We start from the raw sequence: 13,799 nt of genomic DNA, 5'->3' as shown, positions 1-13,799 counted from the left end.
TAGGGTGCAAAACTCAAATAAATATTTATTTGCCTTAAAATAACCGGATTACATATAAATTTGTTACATAAGTATGACATAAAAGGCTTTTTTTGATGAGTTGGTCAAATTCACCTGACTAGCATACATTCAGTTCATACCAAGCATATCTCAATTTAATGATTAATTATTCAAATGCAGTAAATAAACATTTTATTTTATATATTTCATTTGCATTTTACCCAAAATGATTGCCTTGTGTTTTTCGAGGGCAAAGAATCTTTCTTTTTTCTTTTCTTTTTTACGACACAAACCAGCATTTGTCATACCAGTACACCTGACTCTACTTTGGTGTGCTGGTAGGCACAGCGAGAGGACACCAGCTCGTCTCTGCTGCTTCCAGCTCTGAGCTCTGAGATCTCGCGGCTGTGAAACACAGTGTCACTGTGTTCACTGTGTGGGCATGCTTTGCTCTGTCTCGAGCCAATAAACCTGGCCTGGAACAGGTGCGCCAGCCGGCTCTGCAGGAACTCTAGCTGGTGCTTGAAACACACCCGCCTACGCACACTGCCATTAAATATAAGCTTTAAAAGCATCATAGGTGTCATAATGCAGGGGTACAGTACAATATCTTTTCTGTATTATTAATATTATTATTGTTATTATTATAATTATTACTGATTTATTGCACAGGGCTGTATTGTAGTTTTAGTTTAGTCTTTATGGGGCTTTACTATAGCTTTAGTTGTGCCTAATTAGTGTGTCTAATAATCAGTGTTAGTTTTTTTGGTTCCTAGACTGAATTCCTAGACATCTCTGGCAGTTGGGTTTAACCAGAGGACATGGAGTTAAGCATCTGTTGTGCTAGAATTTCTCTACGTGAGTCTGTGAATCCCTACCCTGGCATGGATATCTCAATAGGACATGAGGAGAAGACAAAACAAAACAAAATTTCCTTCAATCATTAAAAAAAAAAATCTATCTTTGTATTACCTGTGCCTGAGCTCCGTTGATCATCAGGTAATAAAGCTTGCTGAGGATGCTCTGCTGCAGCTGATCCCAGGAAATAGACCGGTCCTCCCTCATGAGGAACGGAGGCCCGAACCTAAAACCAGCACAGAGGAAATTAGTGTCACAGGAGCTAAAAGATGATGAATTCAAAATGGCAACACCACCACTCAGCCATCCCATATTACCCCTTACTGACTCACCGCCTTCTTATCCTATTGTAATGTAAATAATTATTTATCATCATTATCAGTATTAGAGCAGAATTCTCATTACAGCCCATCTACAGAAGGGAGATAAGAAATGGAAAAGACCCTGTGACATGACAGATCACATGACGCATTTATTATAATACTCATTTAATTGAGGTCAACCCGCTATTGTATGTATTAGATTTATTAGCATACACGTCCATAAAGAGACAAAATAAGAAGCAGATACACATCAGAATTGTAATGAATGAAAGAAAAGCTCTGGTGCATGTTTAAAGACACTGTGTTTTTTCATTTGCACATTTTTGCAGACACTGAAGCAAAACAGTAGATTTTAACATATTGTGCCAGTGAAAGCTGGGTGAGGCCGTAGCTTCCTGCAACCCCTGAACTGGATAAGCAGTTAAGAAAATAGATGAATGGATTTCTTAAAATAATCTGCAAAGTTCTCCACTCGACTCCAAACCTAAAAAAAAATCAAAAACAGTGCCTCATTCAAATGTGTCCAAATTTACCTGCACTGCTTCCAAAACACCAGCTAATTTTAGATGGCTTTGCAGGATTACCATTGAACTTGTGCCTGAGCCATGTGTGCTAAATTCCCTTCACTTTGTCAAAACAGTCACTCTTTAGCTTGAATTTTATTTTGGGTGAGAAAGCAAAGTCACAAGGAGGCAGATCAGGCAAGTAGGCATTGATCAGTGGGTTAAGAGTATGCCAGCACACTATCTGCCATCATCTACAACATGCATGCCCCTCTCCTGACGTGCTGTCTGCAGGCCTTTATGATGTGGACTCTTTCATTGGAAGCTGCTTTTCTGTTATTGCCAGCAGTATGAAATGTAATTGTCTTGCTCTATGGTTTGTGACAGATAGCCTTACCTTCAGAGATCCCAGTTTATTATTTCTTTCACACAATATTTTGGAAGTTTCATGAAAGAAATGTGAGAGTTGGGGTCATACAGAAATATCTATTATCTACTGATAGGTCTATATTTTATACTTGAGCCGACAGGTGTAAGAATTGGCATCTACAGGCAAAATGCAAAAGAACCAAATTGCTAATAGAAGTAACACCTTTGGGTTTCCACACATAAAAATATCCCATCACAGTTCCAAGTTTTCACACTGGTGCTCAGAAATGTGTCTGTGATGCTCGACTAAAAAGAGTGAAACAACTATGTGACTCCAATGTCATTTTCTTGGCGCTGCACAGTCCTCCAGCTGTCATCTGATGAGAACGAGATAGGTGGGTGGGCTGAGCAATGGCAGAGAGGCGTTTGAAGGAGAAACGGAGAGGCCGACCCTTATAGATTTGAGCGGACTTTCTCTCAGTCGCGTTGGCGAGCTCACCTATATTGATCTCTCTGGACTCTGTCACAGTGTCTGATGGATCTCTGTGTATAGCGCCAGATGTCAGAGTCCTCGGTCGTTTGATTTGAAACTCATCTCACTGAGTCACAGAGTGAAATGTGAGCCTTTTCTGTGACAGGGAGATAATCTGACCTTGAAGTGGTTCCCTAGAGGAAGGCTATGTATAAAACAAGTTTATCAAAGTTGATTAGGTTTAAAGGACAAGTGGCTACTTCCTGGATTCATTATTTCTATATATACAAAAAAATATATATAAAATAAAGAAAGGAAACATTTTAAATTCTAAAGTATGAGCCTGCATCTTATAGCATGGACAAACTGACAACACTGGCAAATGTAACATCCAATGGCAAGACACTTCCATGAGCTTAGAATTCCATTTTTCTAGTACCTCGGATAAAACAGGGCGGATGAATGTTCAGCTTAAAGTGTAACCTCACAACATTAGGTTGTCCACCACTTGATGGCAGGACACCAATGGACTTATACTCCTGTATGCATTCACTTGTTAAATCTATGATAGTGTATGGAATTAAAGCTGCTTAGCTTGCCCAAAGATGCTCCTGCATCTGCAAGCTGCTTTGCAACCCGCCACCATCTCACACCTACAACTGATTTAGGCCTGGTACCCTAACATGCATGTCACTGGGAGGAAGCTGGAGAACCCACATAGACATAAGGAGAGGGTGCAAACGCCACACATAAAGGCCCCGTGTCACTAGTGGGTTCGACCTCAGGAGCTTCTTGATTTCATGCGATCATCCTAAATGACTGGAGATGGAAATATCAGTGTTTTTAGACTACAGTGGCCATGAATAAGCTACGTATGACCTGGCAAGGAGCAAATGTTGTTGAGCGAATAAAGTTAAAGTTGAGAGATGAAGTAGATGAACTCTGATACTTAAGGAAGTCATCTTCCAAACTCTTCCCATGGAGAGTATCACTCTTACTGGGACCCCAGGCACGCTCCCACACAGCGATCATTTGACAGGTCTGCTGCTTAGGTGTGATGTCTAAGCTATTACAGAACAATTGCTGTCAGAGAGGATGTTACAGTGAGCAGCCCATTGATGTAATTACCTAACCGCCTGCTGGCCGGCTCCTGCAGCGTTGCACACCAGCAGCAGAATCTTGACGGGGGCACCTTGGTTGAGGAACTCTGATGATAACGTCCCAGATGGGGGTAACCTCTGACCCTCAGGACCTGTTGCGTATGGGGATGATGGTAGGCTGTGATGGTACCCTGGAAGAGGATGGGGAACACAAGTCTGAGAAGTAGAGCGTGCTCAAAAGAGGAAAGAGGCACTAAAATGAGTCAGCTTTTAACAACTTTGCATTTACAGCACCAAATATTTCACGTTGCTCTTGAAAGGAAGCTGAACTGATTCCATGTGCCGAGAATGTGTTCACGAAACTTAACACCTCTACTGGGGAGTAAGGAGGAGAATTGAGATATATAAAGTGGCGAGACAGCAACTTTCTATTTGGGGAACAGTGATTCAGAGGAGAGAACAGATGGACCAATGGCTGCCTGCACTCTCAGCAGGAGGTATTATCTGATACAGCTTCTGTTCCACATCCCGTCCTGGTGGGGTGCCAAGAAGCGCCACTTCTCGCTCGGTCCCCTCGTGTCTGTACCAACACACAGAGGAGTGTGACCGAATGAGGGAAAAGCGGAGACTATAAGATTCCTGCTTGATGTGACGTCAGTGGAGCTGCTTTCCCATCACACAGCTGACAACCTTCAGGCTTGGCACATAAGTAGGTGATTCAGAAGTTCACGGCAATAAATCACATGTTAAATTACTTGCAGACGGTATTGATTGACCACAGCGGCTGTGTTCCCATACAACAATGTTTCATTAAACAATGCTGTTTACACCTAACACATGATTCATCAATGACAAAGCAAATGTCATGTTACTGAGACTGTTGTAAAGCAGCAAGCCTGTGCTGAAACGTGCCTCCTCTTACACATTTAATTCAACTCGGTTCAGTTTAATTCAGTTTTATTCACGTAATGCCAAATCACAACAGCAGTCACCTGAAGGCACTTTATTTTGTAAAATAAATTAATGCATTAATGCAGAGAAAACCTCAACAATCAGATGAGCCACTATGAACAAGCACTTGGTGACAATGGGAAGGAAAAACTCCCTTTTGACAGGAAGAAACCTTCAGGAGAACCAGACACAGGGAGGGGAAGCCACCGCCCTGGTTGGAGGAGAGGGGAAGAAGACTGGAAAACACACACACATATAGTTGAATGGTGAGGGCATTAAGCTGTGCACTGTATGAAGGACAAGATCTCTTCAAAATGAGTCGAACCACCACAGCTTAAACATTAAACTTCTGATTGCAGTGTCTTGACCTTGCGATTGAGCGCAATAAATATGCACAGCTTTTGATTTCCTAATGTTGCCCTAATCAAGCAAGCGGGTGATAAAACTTGCTCACTAGGAGCTTTCCATTTACATGAGGGTTGACCTCAGGGGAATGATTTATGGGTGAAAATCTCCTTTTAGATCCCCCATGAAACATGAAATTCATAAGCCATATTCTGGCTTGTCCCACTAAGATTTATGCAGGGGTGCTTGGGAGGAGACCTACCTGTCATTTGTCATTAAATCTGTTTTTTACATTAAGCTGTCAAAAACTGAACTGTTTCTAGGCTTTTTTTTTTTTAAAGCTCCTGTTGCTGCTCTCATTATTTTTTAAACCTTGTTTCCAGGATGAATAACAGTTCAGTGTGTGTCTATTTGACTGTTTTCATTCATGTAACCCGAACTTGTCTATTGCCACAGGCATTCTATAAAAAGGCAATTACAGTGCAGCCATGAGACATTTATAACACACAAATGTGCACCACACTAAACCACAAACCTGTTGATCCTGACCTTTTATCCTGAAAAAGCCTCTAACTAATTCTAAGAAACCGCAGGAGGCCGGCAAACTCTTCCTTCCCCTGCAGTCTCAGGCTTCTTTCACTGTCAAACAGATGAAGAGGTTGAGCCTCACTAAACACAGCCAGACTATGAGAACCCATAATTAAACACCTCTACGCCTAATGGGATATACTCTACCCACAGCAACAGCTATCCCTCCTTTCCATTAGCAGTCTGCACAGTCGTGTCTTTGAACAGGAAAGGCAGTCAGACGTGAACTTCAGTCAGGTAACAGATGCACATTTACAGCTTTGAATTTGTAGTAAAATATTACATAACAAGTATGTATTAATGACAAAAAAATTAAGCACTGAAAATATGATGCATAAGGAGGAAGATTGTCTGTGAAAGCTGTCAAAGCGCGATTTCAGACCTGCTTGGTACTGTTGTGTGTCTCAGTGAACTGATGTCATTTAGGCGTAACCTTATCTTCCACAGTGATTTATTGTCACATTTAACAGATTTAATCATATAAACAAAACAGTGAAAGGCAGTGGTTTGGCTGGACAGATGTTACTCATAAGGAATGCTCCATTCATTATTGGGAAACCTAATAACACCACCAAATATTTGATTTGAGCTAAACTGTTTGTTCAACAAGACTGTAGGTCTTGTTGAACAAACAGGGTTACAAACAAACGATATTCCTATCGTTACAACGCTGTTTCAGTTACTAACAAGAAAATGCGGTCGTGTTACTATTTTTCAACAAACAGCCGGTTGAAGCCATTGACTGTACAAAAGTTGTTTTCTACAGTCAATGGTTGAAGCTGTGTTCAGCTTACCGCATCTTATATCAGTTGCACGGAAGTAGCTATAAGTAATCTGGACGCTACAGCTTTAAGGGGCTGCGCGCGCTCCCGCGGACGGCAATCACTAGGGGTGCAACAATACTCGTATCGATATTGAACCGTTCGATACAGTGCTTTCGGTTCGGTACGCATATGTATTGAACAATACAAAATTTTTAATTTGTATTGTTTTTAATTTGTATTGTTTTTAATACAAAATTTTTTTAACATAAATTTTTTTTTTAATGTGATACCCCTGCTGCTGTCAGACCTGCAGGTATCAGGCTGTGATGTTCTCCTTTATAGTGGACAGAAATTATTTTTTTGGAGTGGCACAAATAATTTGTTTGGCTTCTGATTGAATGCAGAACACCTGATGGTTATGTTAATAGTCAAGGTAAAAGATAAATGGATACAAATAACTTTGTTGTTTGCAAAACTTGTGCATATGATTTTAAAATTCACAATTTATATTTGTATTTAAGGTTATGAAATATGATTCAATGAACATGTTTGTGGTTGTTACAGTAAAAATATCACTTTTTCTACTCGGATTTTATGGGTTTTTTTTGTCTGATTTTAGATCAATTAAAATGGCCAATTATACCCTGGACCCCAGAGGGTTAAACATATATTTTTTTAAAGTAACGCAATAGTTACTTTTCAAGTAATTAATTACTTTTAGAATCTGGTAACTCAGTTACTAACTCAGTTACTTTTTTGAAGAAGTAACTAGTAACTATAATTAATTACTTTTTCAAAGAAACTTGCCCAACACTACCTTAGCATCTTGAGGCAACTATTTTGATTTGGCGCTGATCAATAAAACTGAATATTAAAAAGGATTTTAGTTAAAACCACTAATATCAACAAACATGTGGTACAACGGTCGAGTGGTTGAGGAAAAAAATCAATACAGCATACTATTGTGACGTTTTGGATGGTAATGCCCTATTGATATAGGGACACCAAATAAATCATACTCTGGGAATGCTGTGAACAAGTTGGCTCATCTCACGCACCACCATCCTGAGATAAAATTAACCTTGTGTTAGCTTTATATTAAATTGACTCAACCCCCCCAAAAACCATCCAACACTGGACACACTTAGCTTTGCAAACCTACCTCCTATTTATAGCCTGCATGGTTCGTTGGCATTGTGACTGGGCAAGCAAAGCAGGCAGTGCTTGTCCAATAATATCCAAAACAGACATGAATTAAAACCAAAGTAAAAGCAATCTCATCTTAAACTGATAGTCTTCTGTAATGTTAACTTTTTTTTATTACCTGTTTGCAAAATCCTGTGAACTGCTGCCATGTTGTGGCTACATTTGGCTAGTTGGACAGGCAATGATAATAGAACAGGTAAGTCGAACAGCTTCAGACCACAAAAGTTCTTCCATATTTGCATCTCTAAGAAATCACTTGACAAAATGTAAAGTTGCTGTTTTGCCAATAAACCACCATTACATCCTTATTAACATCCACCTGTAGATATTTACAACTAACCATGACACAGTGCTCAAGTGCTTTTTTACTAATAAGATATTTTAAAATACATTTTTTTTGAGCTCATTAAAAGCAGCTTATTTAGTGATACACACTCCTCACAGGACTACAAACGAATAATAGAATAAGAAGCTACATTTGGTTGTTCATTTAATCAAAGTGATCGCCACAGCGGGTAGCTCTGAATGCATTAATGTAGAGTTAACAGAACATAAAGTACTTTAAAAAAGCTCAGCCTTTAACATCTGCACCATTAAAATCAATCCATTTAACACTTGTTCTAGAAAATAATTACTTTACTTTGGGTACTTCATGTACAATGTTCCAAATATACATTTTTATGTCTAATAAGGTGTGATATTGGTACATTTTTTTAAAGGAACAATTCTAATTCAGCTAACATAAAACATTCTGTTTATAACCATAGAAGTAATATTTTTTGCCAATTATTCAGCCTAGAAAGAGTGCAGAAAGGTGAAGATGTCCAGGTAGAGTGCACTAAGATGCACAAGGATGTTGGCTAATATAAAGAAATACAAGACAAGCAGCAGAAAATCAACATAAGGTACACTGTGGACCAAGAAAATACGCTGGGGGGTGGTGGTGTGTTCATCAGCTCTTCCGTAAAACACTACATGCCGCTGTCATGACTAGATCTGAAAGTCTACATGTTTTGAAAGCAGAAATTGTTAGAAAACTGATACCTTGGCAGATTTCACACTAGATCCTCTAAGTTTTTAGGATGTGCAGATTAAGAAAGCTCACATGATGATGTTAAATCAGTCTTTGCTTTAAAATGATGAGACAGTAAACGGTAAAGAAAATGTTCAAACAGACTACAGTATGGGAGATGATGTCATCTTACTGAAACTTGGCAATAAATGAAAAAAGGCAGAAACTGTTCTATGTTTGTAACAAAAAGAAAAACGCGTGAGATGGATATATAACCGCGGAAGCCAAATATCTGTTTCCAAGTATTCTCTGCAAGGCGCTCCTTTATTCAAGTCTAACCCCTGGCAATAATCTTCCTGACAATGATATTGTGCTCATTATTTCTTGTCAGAGCACCATCAGATCTCAAACAGGAAAGACTCCTCTTCACTTAAATGTGTCAAGATTACATTTTTAATGTAAATCCAACCTAGTTGTTTACCAGTACATTAAAGAATCTCAACATTAAGACATCAATTTAAGTGAGACTGAAATGAATGAAAGAAAGTATTCCAATAAATAAATCCTAATTAATAAAAGATGGTCATAATTCTGTCATCCAGCATGAACATGTGAATCATAGGATGCAATGACGTATTTAGTATACAGGGCAGGTGATAAGCATCATGCGGGAATATGATGCAAGAGATTAATTTTAAGACTGCAGCAGCGATGGTGAGAGTTCTGAGTGGAAAGGTCACATCGTCATGGGTTTGACTTTGGTTTAATCCACAGCACACAATTTTTTCATTCATCACAGCTCTTTAGTGAGCACCTCATGCTGTCTCTAACAGCATTTCACATCTGCTGGATATAACGCTAACTTATGAGTAGCTGTTACCATGATGTTCACTACATGAAAAAGTAAATATTAGTCAATCAAAAAAGTGTGATAGGAGTAATAGGGACCACACATCAGTGCAACTGCATCAGTGCAACTGAGGATTATAAAACATGGTTACATTTTTTGGGGGGTTTAACTGCACACCAGCTGTATTAGATCTGTTCTTAAAGTAAACGCTTCAGGGTAAAATCCACACGGGTCCATGCACCGTTCATGAGCACTGAGCGGAAAAATGTTTTTAATCAGACTCCTGGTGAGTGTTGGTTATCATATCATATAGTTAAACAACATAATTAGTTTTGTTTTCCTTTTACCGTTTATGAATAGTTAAATAAACTCATGGATCAGACCTGTTAGTGATTGCAGACTGTGCCAGATTGTGTAAAAGCATTAGAAATCACTGAAACATAGAGGAGTGTACATATATATGTGGGGTATTTAATGAAAATCTGTAGATTAAACACTTCAAACAACTCATAACATGAGGTTATGCTAAAGACTCACCAGCCACTTTATTAGATACACTTGTTCAGCTGCTTGTTAATACAAATATATCCAGCGAGCATCATTTATCTGGGGGAAAATACCTATTTGGTAACAGCAAGAAGGAGAAGAAGAAGAAAGTGTGCAGAACAGCATGCGGCAGGTCGGCTGCAGCAGCAGAAGACCACACTGAGTGTTCCTCCTGTCAGCTAAGAGCAGGAATCTGAGGCTACGATTCTTAAAGGCTCACCAAAATTAGACAGCAGAAGATTGGAAAAATGAGTCAAGTCTTAAATTTCTGCTGCAGGGTCAGAATTTGGCATAAACAGCATAAAAGCACAGATTCATCCCGCCTTTCATACTAGCAAGAACTAGCAAAGTGTCTATGTAATGTGTTGCTGAGATGTCTACTAAAGCTAGCATGCTAACAAGCTAGTGACAGTAGCCTTGTATAATCAGGGGTGCACATAAGTGGTCCGCAGGTGCGCATGCGCTGTCAAAATAAAAGACGTGCACCAGATAAGAAGTTGCAACATGCGTTTGTGTACATATAAAATGCACTGTTTTGCCTGCTAAAGTGGGATTTTCACGGCATACTCTGCACCACATCTCTCATCATTTGTTTGAAGCCAGCTCATCTCCTCCAACCACTTTTCCGAGAATACGCGCTTCTTTTGTGGTTCAGACTCCTTCTGACATTTCTTTGGAGGTGGAGGAACACAAAAGTAATTGCTTAAAGGAGCTTGCTTCTTCGACATCCTTAAGAGTTCTAAACAAATGTCTGTCCTCCTCCAGAAAATCTTATGTACGCAAACGAGCGTTGCAACTTCTTATCTGGTGCGCGTCTTTTATTTTGACAGCGCATGTGCACCCGCGGACCATTTATGTGCACCCCTGTGTATAATATCCGTTTGCACCAATCAGGTTGGATGATAGGCAGTCATTGTATGAAACTCTGAATGCAAAGATGGATGAAGGCAGTCCTTCATCATCACTGAGTTAGTAGGCAACCACTGAAGAGAAAGTAAGATGGGAGAGCTAGAGTTTGTTTTTAGCCTAACACTTAATTTTCCTGCACACTGCGTACAACATCCTCTATCTGCCCGCTGCTTGCTGTTTCGTATCATTGACCCCTTTTAAAATAAAGTATTTTTATATTTCAGCGTTGAGTAGAGCAGAGCAAATAAAAACTTCTCTTCTGGTAGCCCTTTACACTGGGTTTTGCCAGTTTTTTTCCCTCTTAGAAAAGCTGGCTAAACAGAGACTGAGACATTACATAATATAATGCGAGATAATGTTTAGCAGAGGAGCTTTACTCAAATAACTTTATTATACCAAGGGGCCATTATTAGATGGATGCATCATTTAAAAGCAGGTTTTACTGTGACTGAGTGACACCATAATTGAAAAAAGAATTACTAGCATTTTGGAAAAATAAGCAAAATATCAATTTTCTTTCATATTCCAGCAGCCTGTGCAAATGGAAAAAACCTATTTCAATCAACGCGACTTCTACTGAGACTGTGTGTTTACTGGCACTACAGGTGCCTGACTACATCCTGTGCAAGCACAGACGGAGGGCCTAAGCTGCTCTGCTAACACACTCTTCATACTCTTCACAGCCTGTGCAGACATTGTGTAAGTCAGGCAGCAAACAAACACATATCTTGCAATTTCCTTAAAACATAATAATATCTTACGTCTATTTTCACGGGGCAAACATTTCTCAGTGAATGATGGGACAGTCTCATGTGGGCAGAAAAGTGCTGAACGTCGATGTTGACTCAGCCAGTGAGAACCAAGAGATTTAGTCTGGAGACCAGACAGACTGTCACGTGGACCTCGTTTTAGGCAGCACTGCTCTGTACGGTCACTGACCGACATAAATTAAAGCACTAAAAGTCACATTTTTTCAAGGACTCCTTCAGCGTTGACACGACTGGAACTTACAGCCCTGTAAGAGTGGACGACAGTGCAGAACCTATTTGTTTCCAACACAAATCAAAGAAACAAGGGGATACTGTGCACTAAAGGACTTCTGAGAACACATTTTACATCGCTAGCTGAGAAATAGATGAAATGAAGACATAAATCTGATAGCACAAGGGAGGCCTGCACGGGGGATGTAATTCACTGCACTCTTTGTAAAGTTATATAGCTGTTAATGTGCTCCCTGAGGACCCCCTACAGGAAGGTGCATTCCCTAATGGTTTCATTAAGCAAAGTAAATTCATAAGATGAGCTTGTTTGCTTACAGACTTGTGTGCACTTGCACATTAATGTGTATAAATATATCCATGCTGTACCACAAATTAGTTCTAATACTCAAAGACAGTGTGAGTGCTTTGTTGTGACTGAAAATAGCATGTTATATGTTTAAATCTAGATTAAAAACTGACTTGCTTCAGTCATACCTGAGATCCGTGCAGAGCCGCCTCTGATGTAGAGCGGGGGAGCCTGAAAGGCATAGATGACATCGTTTTCAGCTATGCTAGTCAGGTCGTCTTCATCAAAGAAGGAGCGTTGGAAACCAATGGAGTAAACCTCTGTCAGGATCACCTGGAGACCAACATGCAAACACAAGTTGGTTCCTTGATGTACATCCTTTAACGTGGTGAAGGAAATGACTTTACTATTATTTACTTCATGTGTTGTAGCCAAGAGGAAATTCAAGCCAAAGGCGGAGTAAGAAAAGTACAATCACACCAGTTACAGTTGCTTTACTGTACCTGGTCTGGAGAAATTTTCCCCTCGTCAGCCACCAACCTCCTCAGGAAGGCCACAGAGCCAAACAGCGGCACAGCCAGCCCGACCCGGAGATAGCGCTGTCCTTTGGTGCTGAACACCAGAACCACACACAAGGGCCTGCCGCAGACAAAGACACACAATCAGGAACAGCGGGCAATGGGGTGGCTTCTATTTTGATTTCTGTGCCATTTCTACTGCAGCCTCCTCTACAGCCAAGAAGGGACAAAAGAAGACTTTCATGAATAAATCAATACATTTTAACATTAATAATAGATCATTAGGACTCAGTTTTATGTGTGCGAAATAATGGAATCTCTATTGCATTTTTAAAAACGGGGAGCACTCGGCTCTGACCTCTACAGAGGCAGCTTTGACATACGGTGCTGGGACATAATGGCTTCTCTGAATAACAGCTCACTGAGGAGGTACAAAAACTCTGTCAGGGACCTGTTTGAGTCTATGGCCTGTGGGCAAGAGCAATTATGTTTAAGAATTTAAGGCTGATGACAGATTTTTCTCTAATCACAAAAAAGATTAAAGCAAAAGAAATACAGCAAAATATTCACAATACAGATAAGGAACAGAAACATCATCCAAAGAAATTGTAAGAAAGAAAACAAACTGTATACACAATTAAAATGAACACAAGTTGGTAGAGTTGTTCGATATAACGATATATATCGGATGACGATATAAAAACGTCTATGTTTCATTTTATACTATCGTTTGTTTCGTGGTGTCGCAAAAGATGCTAAGATTTTAACTCAAATTAATTAAAAAATAAATACATTTAAAAACGGAATCTAATAAGCAGTAAAATAAAATAAGAAAACATCATGGAAATTATCATTTGAAAGAATGGATGTTATGCATCCTGGGGAGACCCTGAGGATGCCCATGTGTGCAATAATTGTGATACCAAATACAACTTCAGTACTGCAGATCTCCAATTTGCTTAGCGTACAGTGAAATAACAGCTTCACCAATCTGCATGTCAGTCCACTGCCCAGATACTTTGAGCCTCTGAAAATAGGAGATTATATATGAAAATGTCTGTAATTCCTAAACTGTTAACACAATACCTTTATTAAACACCTCAAATTAAAGCTGAACGTCGACACTCCAGTGACAAAATTTCAAAAATGTGTCATAGTCCAAAAACCTATGGACCTAACTGTATATGGTCGCGCATAA

The 13,799-nt window shown here is 39.6% G+C and overlaps 1 protein-coding gene across 1 annotated transcript in view; it reads right to left on the bottom strand.

Moving 5' to 3' along the window:
• usp43b (ubiquitin specific peptidase 43b) overlaps positions 1-13,799 on the bottom strand; it is a 94,174-nt gene that overhangs the window by 22,690 nt on the left and 57,685 nt on the right. The window contains exons 5-8 of the mRNA XM_085453497.1: positions 12,587-12,722; positions 12,272-12,416; positions 3,654-3,816; positions 973-1,084 (exon numbers count right to left, since the gene is read on the bottom strand). Of these exons, the coding sequence (XP_085309623.1) occupies positions 973-1,084; positions 3,654-3,816; positions 12,272-12,416; positions 12,587-12,722 (556 nt within the window). The remainder of the gene's footprint in view (positions 1-972; positions 1,085-3,653; positions 3,817-12,271; positions 12,417-12,586; positions 12,723-13,799) is intronic.

This window comes from Copadichromis virginalis, linkage group LG4 (genome assembly GCF_057382275.1).
Source record: "Copadichromis virginalis isolate Kocher_CV1m ecotype Utaka linkage group LG4, C_Virginalis_male_GT1.1, whole genome shotgun sequence".
NCBI lineage: Eukaryota > Metazoa > Chordata > Actinopteri > Cichliformes > Cichlidae > Copadichromis > Copadichromis virginalis.
The sequence above is the reverse complement of the archived record's forward strand: the minus strand, read 5'-3'. Positions and strand labels throughout refer to the sequence as shown.